General features: G+C 40.9%; 1 protein-coding gene across 3 annotated transcripts in view; it reads right to left on the bottom strand.

The window, feature by feature from the left end:
- SH3BP1 (SH3 domain binding protein 1) overlaps positions 1–22,530 on the bottom strand; it is a 157,612-nt gene that overhangs the window by 1,546 nt on the left and 133,536 nt on the right. For 2 of the 3 annotated variants that reach the window (XM_033929913.1, XM_033929915.1), the window contains 4 exons: positions 18,282–18,379; positions 12,088–12,232; positions 10,766–10,908; positions 4,885–4,992 (listed from right to left, as the gene is read on the bottom strand). In XM_033929913.1, the coding sequence (XP_033785804.1) occupies positions 4,885–4,992; positions 10,766–10,908; positions 12,088–12,232; positions 18,282–18,379 (494 nt within the window). The remainder of the gene's footprint in view (positions 1–4,884; positions 4,993–10,765; positions 10,909–12,087; positions 12,233–18,281; positions 18,380–22,530) is intronic. The other variant, XM_033929914.1, reaches the window with a different exon arrangement.

Below are 22,530 nucleotides of genomic sequence, written 5' to 3'. Positions count from 1 at the left end.
AGTTACGATCTATCCTCATTCCAGTATCTTGATTGATTGACAGTTTTGAGGCTTCTTTAAAAAATGGTCTAAAAGATGAGGGAAGCTTCTCAATTCTACCCTTATCCCCAACACTATACATAGTTAATGTTGAATTCAAACGCTGACTGCGTTGTTTAAATCTGTACCAGCCGATACCAGAATACTAGAACTGAATATCCTAATTAAGCCATAAAATTATCTGAGTACCAGTGCTGAATTTCGGTGGTACCAACATAACTTCTAGCTCTGCCCTCAGAGCACCCTGGCATACTCAGTCAGTAATGGTAAGAGATGATTTTCAGTGACATCAGGGTAAGGCAGCTGAAAATCACTGACTGGCCTTGGAGTGTGCTGATTTTCTGCATGTTACAGAACACAGCAATTAATGTTGTCTATGGTGCTAAGTGGAGGAATCATGTTACTCCCTTGCTTCAGAAGGAACACTGATTGATTGTGATTTACAGAAGCTCTTTCAAGATTTTTTCACTTGTATATCAGGTTCATTCATCTGGCTTTCCATTATTCTTGTCACAATACCTGCTTATTTTATGATTTTGTTTCTTTATTAGTTTTATAATTTTGACAATCAAAACCAAAACATAAGAAAAAATATCATGATATTAGAAATATCATTAAATCTGCATAATTCAAGGAAAATTTTGAATACACAATATAGTTGGTCCACAATCAGATGGAGACAGTGCTGAAATTGCTGAAAATTAACAAACAAATTATATAACCAGGAAAACCAAAAGGAGGCTTGACTGCCATGTAACATTACTTATCTAAACGTTCTGAGAATCAGGATTAATTATTACTTACTATCCTGAGAAGTAATAAATTTAGATAACTGCTGCGGTTCATAAAAAACATATCTGTTCTCTTTATAAATCATTACACATTTACAGGGGTATCTCAGAACAAAGGTTGCCCCCAGCTGAACCACCTTAGGTCTCAGTATGAGAAACTGTTTCCTTCTCCTCTGTGTCGGACGTGAAACATCTGGGTACATTCTTATAATGTTAGACAAAAAAGGAACATCTTTATATTTGAAGAATATATTTAACATCCATTCCCTATCTGAATCAATGGCAAACTGTACTAATAGTGTAGCTGGTACCTGAGTCTCAGTTTCCGACCTCTTTAGGAAATCAGTTAAATCCAAACTATCTGCAGATAAATTCTGCCGATTGGAATTTTGAGACCTAGATCTCACGGGTAAATAATATATTTTAGAGAGAGGTGGATATGAGGAATAAGGTACTTTCAAAACTTCACTTAGACACTTAAACATATCTTTTGCCGATATGGAAAATAATTTTGGGAAGTTAATAATCCACAAATTACTTCTCCTGATGGAGTTTTCCACCATTTCTTGTTTGAAATGTAAACTTGTTCTATCTTTAACCCAAGTTAGTGCTTGCACTTCCAATGATTTTATTCTGGTGTCACAGTCATTTGATTTATTTTCCAGTACTGAGACTCTATTCTTCAAATCCAAATTTTCTGATAGTACCACAGTACAATTTTGAGAACGTTGTTGTATCTAGTTTCCCAGAGTAGACTGGAGATTAGAAATAGCCTCCCAAATTGTTTGCATATTGAAGACTTTAGGTTTAGATAAGGGCAAAAACTCAGTTCTGGTTACCCCTGGTAAAGCCAAAGTACTTGTGTTTGCTGCAGATATTCCTGAAACAGCTTTTATCTGATCCTTTTCTCCTCGCGGCTGCATAGATGAAACTGCACACTCCCCCTGCTTCCATATAGCTCCAGGAACTTCACACTTCCGGGCAAGCAGGAAGGCATCCTGGATACAACTCGGCGTCGGTTGCTCCTCTCCCACTGCACCAGCTTCCGCTTTCACCGCATCAGGGCGGGCCGGAGGACTCTGTTCCTCCGGAGAGAGGCTGACACCCTCAAAGGAAGGGAGACGCGCCGAAGCCAGCGCTTCCCCTCCAGCTGAGGCATTACTCTCCGGATACTGCTGCGTCCCATGGCTTTGCTGCACGAACTCGTTCATTGGGCCGACTTTAGGTAATCGCTCACCCGGTAACCCCGGGCGTTTGGACTTTCTTTTTACCATTTCTGGGTAGGAAAAACACTCAAAGTCTGCTATGGTGTCGGTGTGCTGCTTCGAGCCGCCATCTTATCAAGCTCCGCCCCCATACCTGCTTATTTTATATGCCATGTAGAATTTTACTTTCTTCCCACCAAGCTCAATTAACAGTCCCTGCTTTTCATGTAATCTGTTATAAACATATCAAGAAGTTTTTTTTTTCAGTATTTAGCCTCACATTCTGGAATTCCCTACCCCTTTTTCTGTGCACGGAGAGATCTTTTCTAAAACTTAAAACATAGCTGAAAGTGTTCTTTTAAGAGATGCCATATATTATATATACTCGAATATAAGAGAATCCGAATATATCGAGGTACCCTTTTTCCACCCAAATAAGGAGGAAAAAGGGTTGACTTGAATATAAGCCCGGGGTGGGTGTTAATATTCATGTGCCATGTCCTGCCAGGATCTGTATTCAGCCCTCATTCCCTGCTAGGCTCTCCATCCTTTCCTCCACCAAACCTGCCATATGACCTGATGGTCCAGTGGTAGGCTGGGACAGGAGGGATCCCTCCCGTCTCCTGTCCTGGCCAACTGACAATTTTTTGACTTCCTTGCCTCCCCCATGTACCTTTTTGAATCCCAGGCTTGAGTAAGCTTTTGTGCTCCTGCTCCCTGAATGTCTGTCGCAAGTTCTCGTGAGTCCTGCGAGAACTGGTGGCAGCCATTCAGTGAGCGGCTCAGCGCTGGGCAGGAGCACAAAAAGCTCACTCCTGCCCAGTACACCGCAAGAACTCGCAGCAGCCATTCAGAGGGGCTCAGTGTGGGGCAGGAGTGCGGAAAGTCCAGTACACCACCAGGGATTCAAAAAGGAATGCGGAAGGAGGCAGGAGGGAGGTAAAATAATTCTCAGAGTCAGCCAGAACAGGGGGGGGGGGGTGAAATGGGTGCTGACCCAAATATAAGATGAGAACCCATTTTTGGGTCATTTTTGGCCCCAAAATCTCATATTATATTTGAGTATATATGGTAGGTCCTGACATAAGCCTGGCATCCCTGGCTCCGACATGACGCCCTGCTTTGTGGCATAAAGACTTAACACTCTCTCTCTTTTCTTTTTAATGGTATTGTTTGTATTTGTAAACCACTTAGCTGTATGTATGATAGGCAACATAATCAAGAATAAAGTGATACTTGAATATCGGGCCCCAAGTTTTCAGTGGTTGGGAGTCTTTGATTTGATAAATCCTGATTAATAAGGCAGTTTCTCAATCCCTGAATTCTTATTGATGAAGAGAATTAAGTGTATGCGACATCATTTTGCCAGACAGCTATAATTAGTATATCAGATTAAAATGTCAAATTTGTGAGCAACACTTCTAGTAGCTAACAATGAATGTTAATATAGTACACTGACAAGTGTCCTCCTATGCTGTCTCATGGGAGAGATATAAATGCATAAGCTGTGGCAGAGGGAAAGGTTACGAGGGGGTGTTGAAAAAGTCTCAGCCCAACAAACTTCTTAAATTCTGAGCGTTATTTTTCCACCGTAGCTGAAAAGAGTGTTATTCAATTTGCAGAATCGTAATGCTACTTTTTGACATTATTTCAGATCATTGATTTAACCAGGTCAACAAAAAATGTGGAATTTTCAAGTGTGGAACTCCAAGCTGTAATGAAATTCCTATTCCTGCAGAAGAAAACTCCAAAAGAAATCCACAAATGTATGATGAAAACATTGAGTGAGAAATGCCCATCATACTTCACAGTGAAGAAGTGGTATGAAAACCTTCAGCTTGTAGATTTGAAGACCAAAGATGCAGCAAGGTCTGGGAGGCCTCAAACAGTGTCAACTCCTAAAATTGTTGACTATATCTATGACCTGATTTTGGAAGATCAGCTAATATCAGTTAAAACAATTGCTGAGACACTACAGATATCCAGGGAACGTGTTGGGCATATAATCCATGAGCAGCTGGGTATGCAGAAGCTGTCAACCAAGTGGATGCCAAATGTTTGAATGCTGATGAGAAATGACATCGAGTGAACACTTCCAAGTTGATTTTGCAGCATTTTCAGTGAGCTGGTGCCAAAGTTTGAGAACGACTAGTTACTATTTATGAAACATAGTTACAACACTATGATCTTGAGACAAAACAACAGTCCATGCAATAGCAGTACGTTAGCTAGATTGTGAGCCCACCGGGACAGAGAGGGAAAATGCACGAGTACCTGATTGTAAAAACCGCTTAGATAACCTTGATAGGCGGTATATAAAATCCTAATAAACTTAAACTAAAAAACTAAAAAAAAAAGCAGTACTCAGGTTCTTCAAGGCCAAGGAAATTCAGAACCCAAAAGTCAGCAGGGAAGGTCATGGCCACAGTGTTTTGGGATAAGGAAGATGTTGTAATAACCATCTTCCAAGGGGCCAAACAGTTGATGCAGCTGGCAATTGGGGCAGGCTCCATAACAGTAGATCATATCTATTGAAGGTTCAGAAAGCATTCTTTTAAAATACACAAAGCAATCTTTGAAGATGTAACGTAATTTTGTTTGTTCTCTGTGTAATTTCCTATATTTAAATGGTGTTCCTTTAAAAAAAAAATTTTGTTTTAATATACAATTCGTGTCTATGTAAACCGCTGAGACCTATGTTAAAGATTTGGCGGTATATTAAATTTTAATAAACATAAACATACTACTGTAACTTACCGTGCCGATTAAAGGAGGCTTTGAAAAAAAAGAAAAGAAGAGGGAAGCTGCGGAAAAGAGTTCTCTTTTTGCAAGACAATGCACCTACTCACAAGGCTGGTAAAACAATGGATGCTTTGACACAGTTGGGGTTTCAGTGCATAGACCATTCACCCTATTCACCAGATCTTGCTCCATCTGACTGTTTTCTGTTTCCAAACCTTAAAAAGAGTTTGAGAGGTAACAATTTTAGAGTGATTCAGATATGGTTGCAGCAGCGGAGCAGTATTTCAGTGACCAGACATCGGAGTATTTTTTTTGAAGGGTTACAGAAACTTTAGACACGATATGTCAAGTGTGTTGAACTTAGGGGTGAATATGTAGAATGTTTCATGGCTCCATGTCATTCCCTTCTTGGCTGGGCTGAGAACTTTTCAGCACCTCCTCATAACTATATTAACTGTTCTTACCAAAAACTCAGAAAAAAATGTTTGAAGGCATGGCACCCATTCCTAAGATCCTTTACCACCAAATTGAGGAGTGACAAGTTTAACTAATTAAGAGTTGAAACTGTACAAGTGTCAGCATTCAGCTTTTTCAAAATGTACTTTTAAATCTTTGATATTTAAAACCCCAGCTTTTATCTATAGAGTTTTAATCCCATATATCTCATCTAGACTTTTGCATTCAAACGACCAACATTTATTGGTCATTCCCTCTCTTAAAATTATCAATACGCGGCGGCAGTCTATTTTTTCTGTAACGGCTCCCCAATCTTGGAATGCCCTTCCAATTTATTTAAGAGAGGAAAAGAATCTTGAAAAATTTAAGAGCAAATTAAAGAGTCTTCTTTTTAAAGATGCATTCAACGATTAATTGAATTGCTTATGGCTCTGTTTTTAACCTAGACCATTTGACTTTTGTTATTCCCTTCCCCATTGTTCTTAACCCTAATTGTACTACTTTATAATCAAATTGTAATTCATTCCCAATTTTCTTTATGTTTCAATTTGTATGTGTAATTTTATTTTATATTATGTTTTAGTCATTTAGGTACCTGTCATTTAAGTCTATCTTCCTTTACTCTGTAATTCTTATTAATTTGTACATCGCTTAGAATTCAGATTAAGCGATTAATCAAATGTGATAATAAACTTGAAACTTATCATAGAGATGGATGGTAAGAAAGTTTAAAATATCAAGGCAAAGTGCAAGTATTATTTATAAAGTATTTATTAATATAAAGTATTATTTATATATATAATATAAATTTCTGAAACTCTAAGAGTAAAATTCATATGGGAAATCCTAAACTAGGCACCAGAGTTAGGTGCCTGTATGCTACTCACGAAGCACTAATTATAAAATGGCATCTGAGTGCAAGATTCTGTTACTGAATCGGTGGTGCAGTAAAAAGGGGTTGGGAGCATACCATGCCGGGTGCCATCTTGGTGGGGGGCCTCTCTGCCCCCCTATACCACTACATAGCTGTTATTCCCTATCCCAGCCTCTTCCTCAACCAATCAGAGGTCTACAATTATATCATCAACGTTGGACTCTGATAACAACTGACCTGTGGATTCTCAAAGTCATCAGGGAAGGTTTCTCTCTTCATTTTGTCACTATACCTCCAAATCATCCTCCAAGAGAGACCTTTTTCAACCCTCAGCAGACATCCCTTCTTCTTCGGAAAATAGAGATTCTACTTCAACTAAATGCCATAGAGGTAGTGCCCCCTTCTCAGAAAAATCAGGGATTCTACTCCAGGTATTTTCTTATCCTGAAGATGATGAGAGGTCTACGTCCAATTTTCAATCTCTGAGACTTAAACAAATTCCTAGTCAAAGAAAAGTTTTGAATGCTATCTCTGAGAACTTTATATTCACTATTAGATCAAAATGATTAGCTATACTCTCTAGATCTAAAAGAAGCTTAAACCCATATACCAATTCATCTTGCTCACAGAAAATTTCTGTGATTTCGGATAGCCCCTTCAACATTTTCAATACAAAGTTCTGCCAAGAGTATTCACCAAGTGCCTGGTAGTAGTAGCAGCATCTTTAAGAGCTCAAGGGTTTCAAGCTTTTCCTTATCTCGATGATTGGCTCATAAAAGACGCCTCTCCTCAAGGGGTGCTCTCAGTAACGCAGTCAACAATCCTGTTTCTTCAGCAGTTGTGGTTTGAAGTTAACTTTCTGAAATCTAAACTTTACCCCTCTCAAACTCTGCAATTCCTAGGGGCCCTGCTTGACACCATTCAACTCGGGGCATTCCTACCTCAGCAAAGACAAGTCAAATTGATTCAACTTTGCAATTGGGTCTCTAATCGTCTCTAATCTACCAATCATCACAGCCAGACAAATGATGACACTATTGGGTTACATGGCGTCTACACTCCACATTACTCCATTTGCGAGACTTCATCTCAGAAGAACAGCTCAGTGGTCCCTGGCATCTCAATGGTTTCAAGTTCTTGATCCATTCTCACAGATGCCCACAGATGCTCTCCATAAGCACGTCAAAAGGACTGAGCAGATTTTTGAGGAGATGCCGCCTGAGCTTTCTGAGGCCGTTGTTTTTGCTTCTTTTGCGGTGGTGGCCTAGAAGCAGCTTTAGAAGTATATCACCTCTGATATGAAAAGGAAGGCTTAGCAGACTGCTTTGAAGCTTGAGGCTTAGTCTTTGTTCTGACTAAAGAATTCCAATTCTTTTCATGTTGTGTCAATTTTTTCATGGCCGCCTTGATGGAAATCGCCCAAAAATTATTCTCCTAAACATGGAATATTGGCTAACCTATCCTCAAGATTGAAGTCAGAGACTCTTAGCCAAGCTAGACGTTGCATAGCCAATGACATAGCAGATGCTCTAGATGACATTTCAAAATCATCATAAGCTGACCTTGCTATATACTTTCCAGTCTGTGAAAGAGTGTGAATAGTTTGCTGATATTCTGTAAGGTGCTCTGAAGGAATATATTTTTCAAAGTTAGGCAATTTCCTTACCAGTTGTTTTAGATAACAGGACATGTAGAAATTGTAATTAAGGATCCTGCTCGCCAGAATAGAATTTAAATAAAAGCGACGTCCAAATTTGTTCATAGTATGGCCTTCACACCCTGGTGGTGCTGAGGCATAAACTTTTGTAGTGGAAGATTTTTTAAGGGTTGACTCCACAAGTAATGATTGATGTTGGACAAGAAATGATTCTGTAAATGGAATCCAATTTTCTTGGGGCTACCATGATAGTTAAAGGCATTTCCCAATTTTTGAGAAGCATCTCTTTAAGAATGCCATGTAACGGTAACTTTAGGAGCTCTTTGGGAGGCTCATCATAGTCCAAGGCTTCCAGGTACTCAGTGTTTGGTCCAGTATCAGCTTCCAATTTGACAGGTAGGGCTTTGCCCAACGGCCTAATATACCTAGTAAAGGAAAGTCTTTCTGAAGGAGATCTTTTTCAGGAGGCATTTTCTGTGATGACTGTTCTGAAAGTGTGTCATAAAACTCAGTCGCTGATAAAGAACATTCACACTCTGAGTCAAATCGCAAATCTGAATCATAGAGAAGACTTGGAGAAACTGTGCATTGAGTAGAACGATGTCTACAGGAAGGTTTGCGGCACCTTCGGTACCGATCTGATGAAGACGAGGATTGATGAGAATTCCTTTTTTGCTTTAAAGCATGAGATTGACGTGGTAAGGCCCGATGATGCCTTGGCATTGAACGCCGTGTTGAAGAAGAGCATTGGTGCTTTGGAGTAGCGGATCAATGTCTCGATGGAAAACATCAATGTGATGAGCTAGAACGTCAATGCAAAGATCAATGTCTGGAGACAGAACGTCGTCAAGATGGGGAGTGATGATGCCTCGCAGAAGATCCATGAGAAGTAGCTCAATGCTTCAATGGGTATCTGACATTGGTACCTTGAGGTCTCATAGTGCTATGCTTAGGCTGGGCCGGTACTGAGGGAGTTAATGTTAGCACCAGTATGCAGTGTAATTTTAACATATTACCGAGATCCCTCTGGAAGAACTCATTGAGTTTCTCTCTGAAAGCATGCACTGGTACCAATGGCTCATCAGCCGGTACCATTGGCGCAGCAGGTTGTCTCGGAGTGGGTAACCTCGATGAGGAGAGACAACCTGAAAAGCTGGAGAACCATGGTGTTGCTGTTTGGTTTGCATCAAGGGACTTGATGCTGTTGAGACCTGCGATGCTTGCTGGGAAGTGGATGGCTTCTTAGATAGCTTCCCTGATCTTCCGATGTCAATGAAGGAGTTTTCGATGTAGATGGCTCTGAAGATTTGCCAGTGTCCATGGCTGCAAGGTACAGGGTACAGAGTGAAGTGTAACAAACAAAATGGAAACCAGAAAGAGGATTGGATATAGTAAAACAAACTGGCTTCAATAGAAGAAAAGGAGTGATTGAGAAGTGACCCAATTAGGCTTGAAAAACTGCTCAGAAATATGAAATTGGCAATTTGAGTTTGTTACATATCAGTCTCCAGAGCCGTGATACAACTGAACATCACGACCAGTAAAAGTATTTAGCTAATGAAGAACTGTAGATTCACACATGTCCACATTTGTTACTCTCTGATTTTCATCTACATCGGGTCTTCTGAAGCAGGATTCGAAACGGGGCCACGTTGACAATAAACAGAGCTAAGTAACTCAGTGGTGGCAGTTTTAACTTTTACCAAATGAAGACATTTCTTGCATAAAACAGAAAGACTTTGAAACTTTTTTTTTTCAAACATCTTTGGAGTTTTTGAGTATGCCCATAAACTTGTTAAGTTTGCAGTGACTGGAAGGTGAACTCTTCTCCAAGGGAGGTTTAACAGCCTTCCCTTCAGAGTTTCATATTTCTGAGCAGTTTTTCAAGCCTAATTGGGTCACTTCTCAATCACTCCTTTTCTTCTATTGAAGCCAGTTTGTTTTACTATATAGTGTCCATGGCTGAGCAGAACAACTTTTCTTATTGAATATGGCGGGCCTTGATAGAATGCTTTTGTAAGGTGGAACACCGAGCACAAGAATCGACTCAGTGTTCAGGGCCTAAACACTGTAGACACCAACTTTGAGGGTCGGTGATGGAAATAGGCCGCTGACCTCGATAACACGTCTTAAAACCCATTAAATGTTTCGACATGGACGGAAAAATAGTTTCAGTGAGAATAAACTCAATTTTGAAAATAAATGAGAGACCCGTTGAAGCCCGAGATTGAATAGAAAAGAAAAATATACCTTTTTTTGTTTTACTACAGTACAAACCAAATAAAAGATGATATAAGGAAAAAGAAATTATAAAACTAAGAAAAAAAACCGAAAGCGGGAAGGCAACGCAGACTGAACGGAGTCCAGTCAAAAAGTGCTTCTTCGCTCTGCAGAAAACGAAGTACTGAGGTACCACAAGCTGATGTCGGGTGGGAAGGCACTCACGCATGCGTGGTGCGGGCAGTCGTGAAGTTTCTTAAAACTTAAAGTGACAGTACACTTTTTAAACTGTCCGTACCGGGCTCCGTGAATGACATCACCCACATGTGAGAATATGCTGCCTGTTTGTCCTAGGATAACCCTAGATACCTGGCAGCCTGCATAGCAATGGAGTACCAGTACCACATGCAGAAGAGGAAGGAGAGGAATGATAAGTTGAAATGAGCATCTTGCATGCCCCATCCATACCTACTTTGTTCCTCCATTTCCTCAGTACTGTTGCAGAATTAATCTGTGGAAGTTCTTTCTGGAGATAGGGAGAAGAGGAAAATATCTATCTCCTATGGCACTGATTGGCTGGGTGATCCACCACTGGAACCCGGAGGCTCAGTAGACAAGGCAAAAGGAGGTGGGGAGTAGATAGCTTAGTAATGTCTACAAGAAACCTAAATTGTCTGCCTGCTAAGAGATCTTAAAAAATACAAGATTTTAAGGAGGGCCTAGAACCTAAGACATAACTCTTGATATTGCTCCGCTTATTGCAGGTCAATGCAAGCCTCACCTTTGCGTGTGACATTAGGACTGCCATCTGGTTGAGGTGTCAATAGACTTGGTACCATCTCTTTAGAGGGTAAATTGGAATTCTCAAGGGCATTTACTGATGACTTTGGGTCAAATATGCTGTTGCTACTCTCAGGGTCTTTCCTGTAGGGGAAGAAGAGAAAAATTAATTCTACAATCCACATATGTGGGGGCTCCTAGACGTAGGCACCCAGAAGGCAAATATTAGCAGTCCATTCTATAAATCAGTAGTTTGCAACCATTTTCCAGTCAGGACACATCTGAGAGACAATTCTTAATACATTATACGCAGCATGCATGATTGTTATGGAGCTTTGGTCTGGCACAGTGTGCACTAATCCCCCCAATTCTATACATGGCGCTTTGAGCTGCATGCACAAATTTAGGCACCTGTTCAATTTGCATATGCGACTTCATTGAATAATGAGCCAGTCAACGCAGATAACTGGGCAGTAACAATCAATTACTGACACTAACTGGCAATAATTCGCATTTACATTCTCATCTTTTTAGGCATATTCTATAAAGGGGTGTGTGTAAATTCTAATGTATGGATCCAAAAAGGGGGTGTGGCCATGGGAAGGGTGTGGGCATTTCAACAATTTGCACCTAGTGTTACAGAATATGCCTCATCCATGCCTAAGTTAGGTGTGGGGAATTACACCAGGTTTCAGTAAATCCCCACACCTAAAACTTTGCTGTGGATCTTAGTCTTAAGTGTATTCTATAAATGGCACCCAACTTGAAGTGCTGTTTATAGAATACACTTCCCCCTCCCCATTCTCGGTTTCGGCAATTGCGATTTCACATATTCCTGATTTTTTGGGGAGGAGGAAAAAAAGAAAAAAAAACCCGTAGTATAGCCTTCCCCCCGGCATCCCGGGCTCAACTGGTGGTCTAGCAGGCTTTCGGGGCAGGAGCGATCTTCCTACGCTCCTGCCCCGTGTAGATCGCCAATAGGAAATGGCTGCCGTGAGTTCCCATAGTCTCTCGAGACTACGACGGGAGCTCACGGCAGCCATTTCCTATTGAAGGGGGAGAGGGCAGACGGTGGATGGAAGGGGCAGATGCTGGATAGAAGAGGGTGAAGATGAGGAAAGCAAGAACCAGAGATGATAAAGTTAAAAAAAAAAAAAATCTTTTTTTTTTCCTTTAGGGTAAAGTAATATTATATTGTGGGTGGGGCTGGGGTCATATGTCCTCTTTTTAGTCCTCACAACTATGGTAAACCTACTCTTGAGAAGCCCTGCTGCTTAGATCTAGTTCACAAGAAGCCTCAGTTAGGATCAATCTCATGCTTACCCTTCTCTTGGCTCTGGAGGTATCTCAGTAGTATCTGATATGGAAGGCAACTTCTCTTCTGCCAAGTTGTCTCTGCCAGGTGGTTTCTCCTGTGGCACCGGAGAAGGTGGAGGGACAAATGTGTCTGAAACATTGAACTCTAAATCTAAAGCAAAAATAATGAAAACAAGTGAGATCCCTGATAGCAGACAGGTCTTATGCACAAGTATTCAGTCAGGAAGAATAATTTATGCTGCAGATTTTCCTGCTACTGAAAAATGAGGAACTGGCAACTCTGGCTTGACTGATCATGGGTAATGTGGCCACACTGACTTCCACCATTCACATTCTTTTCTCCCTGCCATGGATAGGAGGAGATAAAATCCCTAGGTTCTATAATGTATCTCTATTGCATTCTTGCACTGCACTAAACTATGGGCTAGATTCACTAAAGATAGCAACTCAATCGCTGTTGGCCGATTCTCTGGCCAATTTTCCAACAGCAATTGATTTACTATCAAGTTTGCATGCAAATGATTTGCATGGAGGTGCAAATCATTTGCATGCAAACCCACCAACTCAATCACTCAGTGAGCGACTGACACATGCGCAGAGCCCTAACAGTAGTGACAGGGGAAGCAGCCTCCTGTCACTGCTGTCAGGGCTTTTGCTTTATTATTTTAATGGAACAGATATTCTGCATGACTTAAACATGCACCATCTGTCCCATAAAGAAGCCCCACCCCCGCGCTTGCACCCCTGAACCATTGTCCTCCCCCTTGAACCCCAAAAAGATGGCAGGAGGGATGTTCACACCCTCCTGTCACGAAGGCGCCCACTCTTCCCCCCCCCGACGAAACTTGGCCTTAGGCCGATTGGCTCAGGCGCTTCAGGCCCCTCCCATGGGCGGGGCCTGAGGTGTCTGAGCCAATCAGGGACTTCCTTAGGAAGGAGCCTAAGGAAGCCCTTGATTGGCTATTTGTTTTATACAGCATGAAAAAGTGGCTCTTACAGCCGACGTGGCAGTCCTAACAAAAGCTTGGCCACAATCTTTGTCAACAAACTTTCTCTGAAGGAGCCACTTTTTCATGCTCTATAATATTGATTTCTGACTCCTTTTGAAAAATAATGCACATACCATCATTCAATTTTCAGACTCCTAAGGGAGGCCCATTTGGGGCCGAAACACGATCGAGTTGAGTCTTGATTCAAAATAAAAGGCATCGGGCACCAGAGTCTCCTTCGCTGTAGTTTCCCACTTTCACGGTCTTAAAGCCCACAGTAGTTTGGCGATTTTTTAAGACCATGCCTATTGTATGTCAATGTTTTTCTTTTTTTTCTCTCTCTGAGGAGATAAGAGGGGAGAGCTGTGACTGTACAGGAGCAGTTGAAGAAATAAGTGACAGGATGAGGGGAGGGGCTCCAGGTGTAGAGCATCCTGCACATGCTCAGTAAGTCAAAAGCTTACTATAGCTAGGGGAGAGCACTGACACAGGTTGAGTCAGAGGACTTCACCAATAAGTGTGCCTGCATATCCCCTGCTGATCTCTGGAGAAATGGAGATATGCTGGATTGTGGAGGGGGGGAGGCTGAGAAGGAAGTATGCTGGACTTTCAGAAGCTAACAACCTTGTGTTACACAGATATCTAGCCCTCTTCTTTGAATCTTTAATTTTTATGGAAAATGAGAGAGGAAAGGAGAGAGAGGCTAAGTCACTACTCGTATTGCCCACAGGTACATTAGATTGTGAGCCCACCGGGACAGACAGGGAAACATGCTTGAGACCTGAATAAATTCATGTAAACCGTTCTGAGCTCCCCTGGGAGAACGGTATAGAAAATTGAATGAATAAATGAGTTTACTTTTTATTATTTTACAGAGCTCACTAGGAACTCTGGAATGCTATAGAGTGCTTTCCCATATAGCACGAGTAGACATTAGTGCTGTCTTCTGAGGGTTCCTTGGTGCATACATGGAACAGGAATGGCTCTGCTAAACTGCCCACAGAGCACTGACATGGCTACATGTCCTGCTCCATTCCTCCCACTTGCACCTCTTAGTCTCTCCTTCATTGTATGAGCTCTATGTACGCCACTTAAATGATGGTGGGGGGCAGATGGTATTGTGGTGAGATAAGGGGCTGCAGTTGTGCCCTACACTGAACATGTGTTATGTAGCCCTACTCACATGACTTTTTCCTGTGAGCACAGTTGCTCCCCCTGTATCTAACTTCACCTGCATTTCTAAGGCACTGGCAGCTCTTTCCCCCACATCCCTCCAGGGCAGGGTTTTGCTACTCATTACATGTTTGTCCTGCAGGTTAGTAACCCTTTTCCCACTCCCACTTTCCCGCCCTTCTCTGTCACTCCTGTGTGGACCTGAACTTGTTTATTTGCAGGAATGCGTGGACACAGTGTTGGCTAGTGAACCTGGCAGATGGTGGACATTTGAGTGGTGTTTCCTGGGTCCTTGCTCTCCCCCTTCATGTAGGGCTGCCTACAAGTGCTGTCAGACAGTGCCATTTATATGCAGTGACTACATGTGGGGACTTGTATTTGAATAGGTGATGGGGGATATGGCCTTGTGATTGCTGCAGGGCCATATATGTCCTGTTCACATGTGATATCCTCTCTCCACCTTTTTACAGCTCCCATCCAATCTCGCTTTGTCAGTACTGACAATATATCTGTAGCCTATCTGCCAATCTAGCCCATGTCTATTTTATGCATGGATACAGTTTTAGACATATCTATTACCCTGGCATAATCCAATGTATTTCTCTTCTCTGTACTCTGGTCCCATCTTGGCACTTATCTATCTTGGGACAGCAGCATTCCTGTTATGTCGGTGCTGCAGCCTTTCCAAAGGTCCTCCTCTGGCCAGGCTAAGGAAACAATTTATGTACCCTTTGGCTTGGCCCAAAAGTAGAGCAGCTACCTTCGTTCATTCTGTTGCCTTCAGGATCCTCACTGCAGACTGAATTCTCAAGTAAAGTTCTGGGTCATTATAGATTCAACACTTTCATTCAATGACCATCTTAATTCTCTGGTAAAAAAAAAAAAAAAAATTTGTCTCCAAATGTTGAGGAAAGTGAGATCCTGTTTCCATCATCAACACTTTGCTGTCCTTATTCAATCAATCATCCTTTTGAGGCTGGATTATTATAATTTGGTCTATTTAAGCTTGACCAAGAAAAGCTTTCAAAGACTTCAACTGATCCAGAATACTGCTGCTGGGCTGATCTTTGCAAAAAGTAAATTTGATCACATCTCTCCGCTCCTGCAGAAACTTCATTGGCTTCCAATAATTTCCAGGGTTTATTTTAAATGTGCCTGCTTAACATTTAAGATTTCACATGGCATCCTTCCTCTTTTAATTCCCCTGTCTTGGAATTCTGCAAGATCTGATATTACCAAATCAACTCAGAAATTCAAATCGTCTTTTCCTACGTTGAAAGGCGTTATCTACATTGGCAAATTAGGGAAGTCTCTACTTTTCAAAATTACTGAGCTGTGGAATAATTTTCCTATTCAACTGCACGATCTGGGCTCTTTCCAACCATTTTGAAAACATCTGAAAACTTGGCTATTTTCAAAGTTGTAAATTCCGCTCCTCTCCATACTATTCCAAATCCGTATTGTATCTGTTCTCCTTTCTAATTTCTTGTAAACCGTGCCGAGCTCTACTGTTACAGAGAAGATGTGGTATATAAGCCTAAGGTTTAGTTTAGGAACTCCAAAATTTGGTAGTCTGGTAGTTGCATCCATTTTTCAAGTGTCCCCGGACCTGTGACATCAATGTGCATGTCACATACATGCATGTGCACACATGTGAAAGTGTGCACCCCTCACTGGATGCCCCACTGCTTAATCTTCTGTGTCTGCCACGCTAAAAGAGCATATAGCTGCAGTACTAGTGACCTGGATTGGCCAAGTTTCCAAGTTTTATTAAAAATTTGATAAAACGCTTATAAATATTTCTAAGTGATTTACATTAAAAATTAGGGTAAAGACATATAGACAGTACTAAGACATAAACTCACTTACTAGAGATATAGGAAAGGAGGGTAGAACTACAATTGTAATAGGAAAGTAACACAATAAAGGCAAAAACATTAAGGAGGGTTGTGTGACACCCTATTAAGGCTAGTTTATAGAATTGTATTACATAGGGATCTAAGGTTAAGGTATTGATAATTTTTAAATAAGTGATAGACAGGAGATTATGATCTGCATTTCTTAAGTGTTCTTGAGGGGGCATAAGTTATTAATAGTCTGTCAAGAAAAATGGGTTGGTTTGACTGACAGGTTTTGAATGCAAGAAGTGTTATTCTGTGGGGGATCAGTAACCAGTGTGCATTTTTCAAGAGGGGTGTAACATGATCAATTTTTTTTGAGTTTGTTGTGATTTTTATTGCTGTATTTTGTATTATTTGTAAACTTCTTATTTCTCTTTGTGGCAGGTTGCTGTATAGGGAGTTGCAGTAATCTAGTCTTGTAATGACCAGGGAATGTATCAGTACATTTAGCGCAGCTGGGTCCAGTACCTTTGCTAGAGATCTTATTATTCTCAGTTTAAAGAAACAGTTTTTCACAATTGAACTGAATTGGTTGCGGTAAGTAAATTTCTGGTTGAGCACAACGCCTAAGATTTTAATTGAGGTGACTGATTGAAGAATATGGTTATTGATCAAAATTAGTGATTTTAACAAGAGGCCATCTTCTCATGGAATTAGAATTGTTTTAGTTTTGTTGATATTAAGTGATAGCACATCGTCACCTAATCAGCAGCTAATTTGTTCTAATTTTGCATTTAACTCAGATGTCGTTAGGATTTTCGGTGTCTAGTGGCTATAAAATTTGTGTCGTCTGCATACGCATACATTTTAAGACCAATCGATTGACTGAGTGTCATAAGAGGTGAAAGAAAAAAGTTAAAAAGAAGTGGTGAGAGTATCAATCCTTGTGGAATATCAAAGGTATTGGGAAGAAAACTGGATGATGAGTTGTTAAAGATTACTTTGGATTTGCGATCAGTTAGATATGATTGAAACCAATTTAGAACAAGGTCTGAGATTGAAGCAAGAGCATGAAGTAAGCACAACCGATTTATGGTGATCCAAAAGTACAGTATACTTGTTGTTAGGCCTATCATTGAATGTTCACAGTTGAGTGATTGGTTCTGAAACCCGTTTGATTAGGGTCTAAAACTTTAGTTTTTTCAATGAAGTCTGTGATTTAGTGAAATACAGTTTTTTCTGATGGACCTTTGGTCTGACCCAGTAAGACTATTCTTATGCTTGGTAATATTTCTAATACTGCCAAGCTCCCTTCTTGCCTATGAAGCCACATAGTCCTTTGAGCTACCCCGCCCAAAGCCCTCGCTGGAACTTCTACTGGCAAAGTAGAAAACAGACAATACCAACATCTTAATTGCTTCTATCCTCCTCATCCATGCGAGATGGAGTCTAGTTCACCCTTCCCTCCCATTTGCATCCAAAAAGGGAGATAATTCAAATCATATAAATTGGTGCCCGGCCCAATCTGAATTCCCCAATATCGTAGTGATGTCCACATTCACTGAAAAGAAAACCAGCCAGGACTCCCTGGGCCACCAAAATATTCAGTGCTTCAGATTTAGTCATACTCACCTGGAAGCCAGACACGCTATCAAAAGCTTCCAATTCGTGCACCACTGCAGTCCTCTTTGACCCTCATAATTTAACCAGTCAGTGCTGAATATCAACTTAACCGATTAAATTATAGCCAGTTAAAAAGTACCCAGATATTCAAATGCTAGTCACTGGAAACAGCTTAGCATTCAATATCCAGGCTCACTGCTGACCATCGGATTTAGGCAGATTGCTTCCTGCAATCTGAATAATGGGCCCTGTAGTTTTGCTAAAGCTGCTGGTAGTAAAGCATGACTACTGGGAGTTTCTGGTATAGTGAATTGCAGTCATACAGCCCATTGATAACCAAGGCATCAATTACAGTAGTCAGATTTATCCTACGTAAATAAGGTCTTTTTCACAAATCTGATGCAAATGCAGGAAGATGCTGCACACCGCTGACAATTCCTGGATTCCAACATCTGTTAGACAGCAGAATTGTCTTGGCCAATATCTATTTTGTTTTACAGTGCCTATGCAATCCCTACCTCCAGGGTAGACAGATATATGCTGATATGGATATTATTAACCAAGGCATACTTACCTCCAGGAAAGAGTTCTTCGGCACACTGTATCAGTGCCTCCACGACTCCCACCACGAGAACTGAGGAGACAGAGGCCATGTCCAGCTGAGAAGAATCCCTAAAGGTAGGAAGCAAACACACGGACAATTAGTTCTGCACCAGCTTCTGATTCCATAGCAAGAACCCCAGGAAAGGACAAACCCTGGGTACTCTGCTGTCCTGGACCAATTAAATGCTATTGTCTCGCCTCCTCATTCAACTGAAATTACTTCTAATGGTGCCTTAAAATCTTCAAGTGAGAAGTAGAGACTTGCTATTTCTCTGTTAATAATTAAGCTTCTCTAAATGAGGGCTTATGTAAGGTAAAAAAAAAAAAAAGTATTTCTTTCCACATTGGTTTGATCCACTTCTAATTTAGAATAACAACCGTTGGGGGCATTGAGGGCCTGATTCTAAGAACAGCACCATAAGTTAGGTGACAATAGACGCCCTACCGTTGCCTAACTGGAAGACTGGGCATCCAAATGGCACATGAATTTAATGTGGACAAGTATAAAGTGATGCACTTTGGAAAGAATAACTCAAATTATAGCTACACAATGCTACGTTCCACAATACAAGTCCAAGTTTCATTTGTATTTGATATACCACCCATCAGTTAAGCCATCCAAGTGGGTCACAATCAATTTACAATCCAATCAAGCACTTAAGTATTTCCCCTGTCTGTCTCAGTGGGCTCACACTCTAGCTATGGTACCTTACTTTGTGGAATTCCCCAGAGTTCAGTCCTGCCACCTTTACTCTCTAATCTCTTTTTAGCTCCACTTGCCCTTTTGATACAAGAATCACTGATTAGGTATTATATTTATGCTGACAACATTCTCCTGGTATCCACACTTGACCCTTTCAGCTCCACGTCTTGTTGCAATACAATCATGCCTGGATAGAATCAACTTAAAGTACTTATTAATGTGCTAGCCAAAAAGCTATGCTGAACATATAAATGCTTTCATGAGGTTTATAATGATGAAAGAAAACTTAACTTTGAATAGTGACTGGTTCCGACGTGCACGTTTCGTTTCGTTTTTTTTTTTGAGACATTTGAGAAGAAATATTTTTCTGAGAGACCTAGCTTTTCAATTGCATGTGACTTCACTACCAGCTCTAAATCCAGCTGTATTGTCGGTTCCCTGACGCAGCCACGAAACGTGCACGTCGGAACCAGTCACTATTCAAAGTTAAGTTTTCTTTCATCATTATAAACCTCATGAAAGCATTTATATGTTCAGCATAGCTTTTTGGCTAGCACATTAATAAGTACTTTAAATTAATAATCTTTTTTTGAACACTGCAATGATTGGTAGGTGAGGCCGAGTAATCAGCCTTCATGTCTCTGAGCAGAGTTCTAAACATAAAATAAGTTTTCTAAGTGTATTGATGAATCAGTGGTGACTTTATTTTTTGTTCTATTGACCTCTTTAGTCACTCGATAGTAATTTTCATTTGAACAAGTTACCCCTGCATTTCTTTTTGACTTGGATAGAATCAACAGCTCGTTTCTTTCAAATAAGTTGGTTCTGAATCTCTCTAAGACTTGTACTCTCTCCTGCTGCTGAACCCCCAAACCCTCCTGAAGCATCCAGGCAGGAGAGATGCCCACTCCCTCCTGCCGTTACCCCTTCAGCTACCCCTCTCCAGAACCCTTGATACCTCATGAACAAAAACCCCCATGACCCCCCACCCCAAGGCTGCAGGCCTCACAGTCTGCATTCCTAACTCTAGCCACCTCCCCCGGTACCTTGTATTTGAAAGTCCGGCCAGAGGGAGACACACCCTCCGGCCGTCAGGCTCAACACTCCAAAATAGGGGGACTGCCCCTTCCCAGTGCATTCTGGGATGCACCAGGAAGACGCCTAAGGCTCCGATTGACTCAGATGCCTAAGGCTCCTCCCATATAAAAAAATGGTAATCATCTCAGACTCATAAAAAGGAAAAAAAACAACAACTTATAAAAGAAATACCAAACAGCCCCCATCAATGGAGAAGTTGCCTCAAAGACTTTAAATAAATCAACTTATACAAGGAAAAAAAAAAAGTTAAAATATACCTTCCTAAACATAATAAATCAGCACTGCATTTTGTTAATATTCATTTGTCAAGATATTTTATTCTCAGAGTCTTTCAAAAAACTGTTCTAATTGAAGTGGATCCCAAAAATATATAAACCAAAACAAAAAGACAATACAACGGGTCTGCAGTGAAGAGGCAAACAACGAAAACGAGAAAAACTGTAGGTATAATGTGCAAGGTATAAAAGTCTTATCTTTATTAAAAAAAAATATGCAAATGATCGGGCAGTGAATTCCAGAGAGTAGGGGCAGTGACAGCAAAATTATTGGAACGCAACGTGTTGATTAATTTTAATGAGGATATGATGAGGAGATTTTGTGACATTGAACAAAGTGATTTTAAAGAATTATAATCGCTTCGTTCAATGTCACAAAATCTTCTCATCATCACAAAATCTCCTCATCATACCTTAATTTCATCATCACAAAATCTCCTCATCATACCTTCATTAAAATTAATCAACACGTTACGTTCCAATAACTTTGCTGTCACTGCCCCTACTCTCTGGAATTCACTGCCCAATCATTTGCGCAGTGAATCTGAAATAAAACCATTCAAATCAAAATTTAAAACATTTTTGTTCCAGGATGCCTTTGGACAATAACTGTCCTCTTAAGGACAAAAACAAACAAATTTTATCACTTTTTACCCTAACCTATTGTTTTTTCCTTTTTTGTTTTGCTTTTTCTTTCACGATTGTAGTTCTTCCCTTTCTTTCCTATTGTTTGAAGTAAGTCCATATGTCTTATTATGTGTTTTACTAAGCCACTTTGGTTTTGTCTAGATTTTTAATCTGTTTTTAAGTAAACTTTATATTGTACACCGTTTAGAAACCTGATTAAGCAGTTTAAAATTTTTTTTAATAAACTTGAAACTTAAACAATGTAGCATTCCAGAAAAAATGGTTCTCTTGTATGAGTACACAGGACCCAACACGGAAAACATTCCTTCCTCAGGGGTCCTATGGGAAGATTGCGATAGGGAGAATTTGAGATATGATATAGGTGTAAATAGTATAGTGTGAATAGTGAAGATGAATTAATAATTATAATAGTGAAAAGATTTAAGGTGTGAAAATCTTACACCCATGAAGGTGGAAATGTAAAATGTATATAAGACATAAGAATTGCAGCTGCTGGGTCAGACCAGTGGTCCATCATGCCCAACAGTCCGCTCACGTGGTGGCCCTTAAGTCAAAGACCAGTGTCCTGAGACTAGCTTTACCTGCGTACGTTCCAGTTCAGCAGAGGCTGAAACAGCCAGTAGTGAGATTCTACCATACTGTAAAGTTTATCCAATAACATTTGAGTCTACATTAACAAATTTTTCTACCAGTTCTTGTGAAAAGACCTTATTCTGAAAAATAACAGATCTTAATATCCCTTCCATCCTTTGATATCCCACCAATCCTTAAGGGCAGTGTTCTCCCCAGGGCCTTTCAGCCGGGCGCTCCGCCCAGCTAATTTAGATGAGCGCCCGGCTGTAATCTCGATCGTAATCCTGCTGCTGCTGCTGCTGCCACCTTCTGCTCAACATTTTAAAAAAATCCCTTCTCACCGGCTTGGAGATTTACGGGCTGACTCGGCACAGCCTGAATCGCAGGAGTCTGACTTTTTTTTTTTTTTTAGTTTTTAAGCCAGCAAGCGACTTGAACCCATGCTCCGGGGCTCTAACATGTGCATGCCGCTTCTTTCCGAAACCGGAAGTCACGTCCTGAGGGAGGAAGAGAAGGGAAGTCGGCATGCACACGCTCCGGAGCATGGGTTCGCTATAGGAGACAGGTCAGTTTACAACTTGCTCTTGCTTGCTTTGGGCTTTCTTCGCTGCCGGATCCTGCCTACTTTCTGTTTCCGAAAGTAGGCAGGACCCGGCAACGAGGAAGGCCCGAAGCAAGCAAGAGCAGCGAGTTGTAAGCTTCCTTCCGTTGCTGACTTATGGAAGATAGGTCAGCGATGGAAGGAAGCTTACAACTTGCCTTAGTCCAGCCCTGCACAACATGCGGCCCAAAACGGATCTCACTGCCGATATGGCTCTCACTCCGCTCTCCTTTGAAGATCAGCTCAGGAGGCAAGATTTAGCCCGAGATCAGACGAATATTAAAGGGCATTTGAAGGCATCTGAGCAGATTGAGGAGAACAT

This window comes from Geotrypetes seraphini, chromosome 2 (assembly GCF_902459505.1).
Source record: "Geotrypetes seraphini chromosome 2, aGeoSer1.1, whole genome shotgun sequence".
Classification (NCBI taxonomy): Eukaryota; Metazoa; Chordata; class Amphibia; order Gymnophiona; family Dermophiidae; genus Geotrypetes; species Geotrypetes seraphini.
The sequence above is the reverse complement of the archived record's forward strand: the minus strand, read 5'-3'. Positions and strand labels throughout refer to the sequence as shown.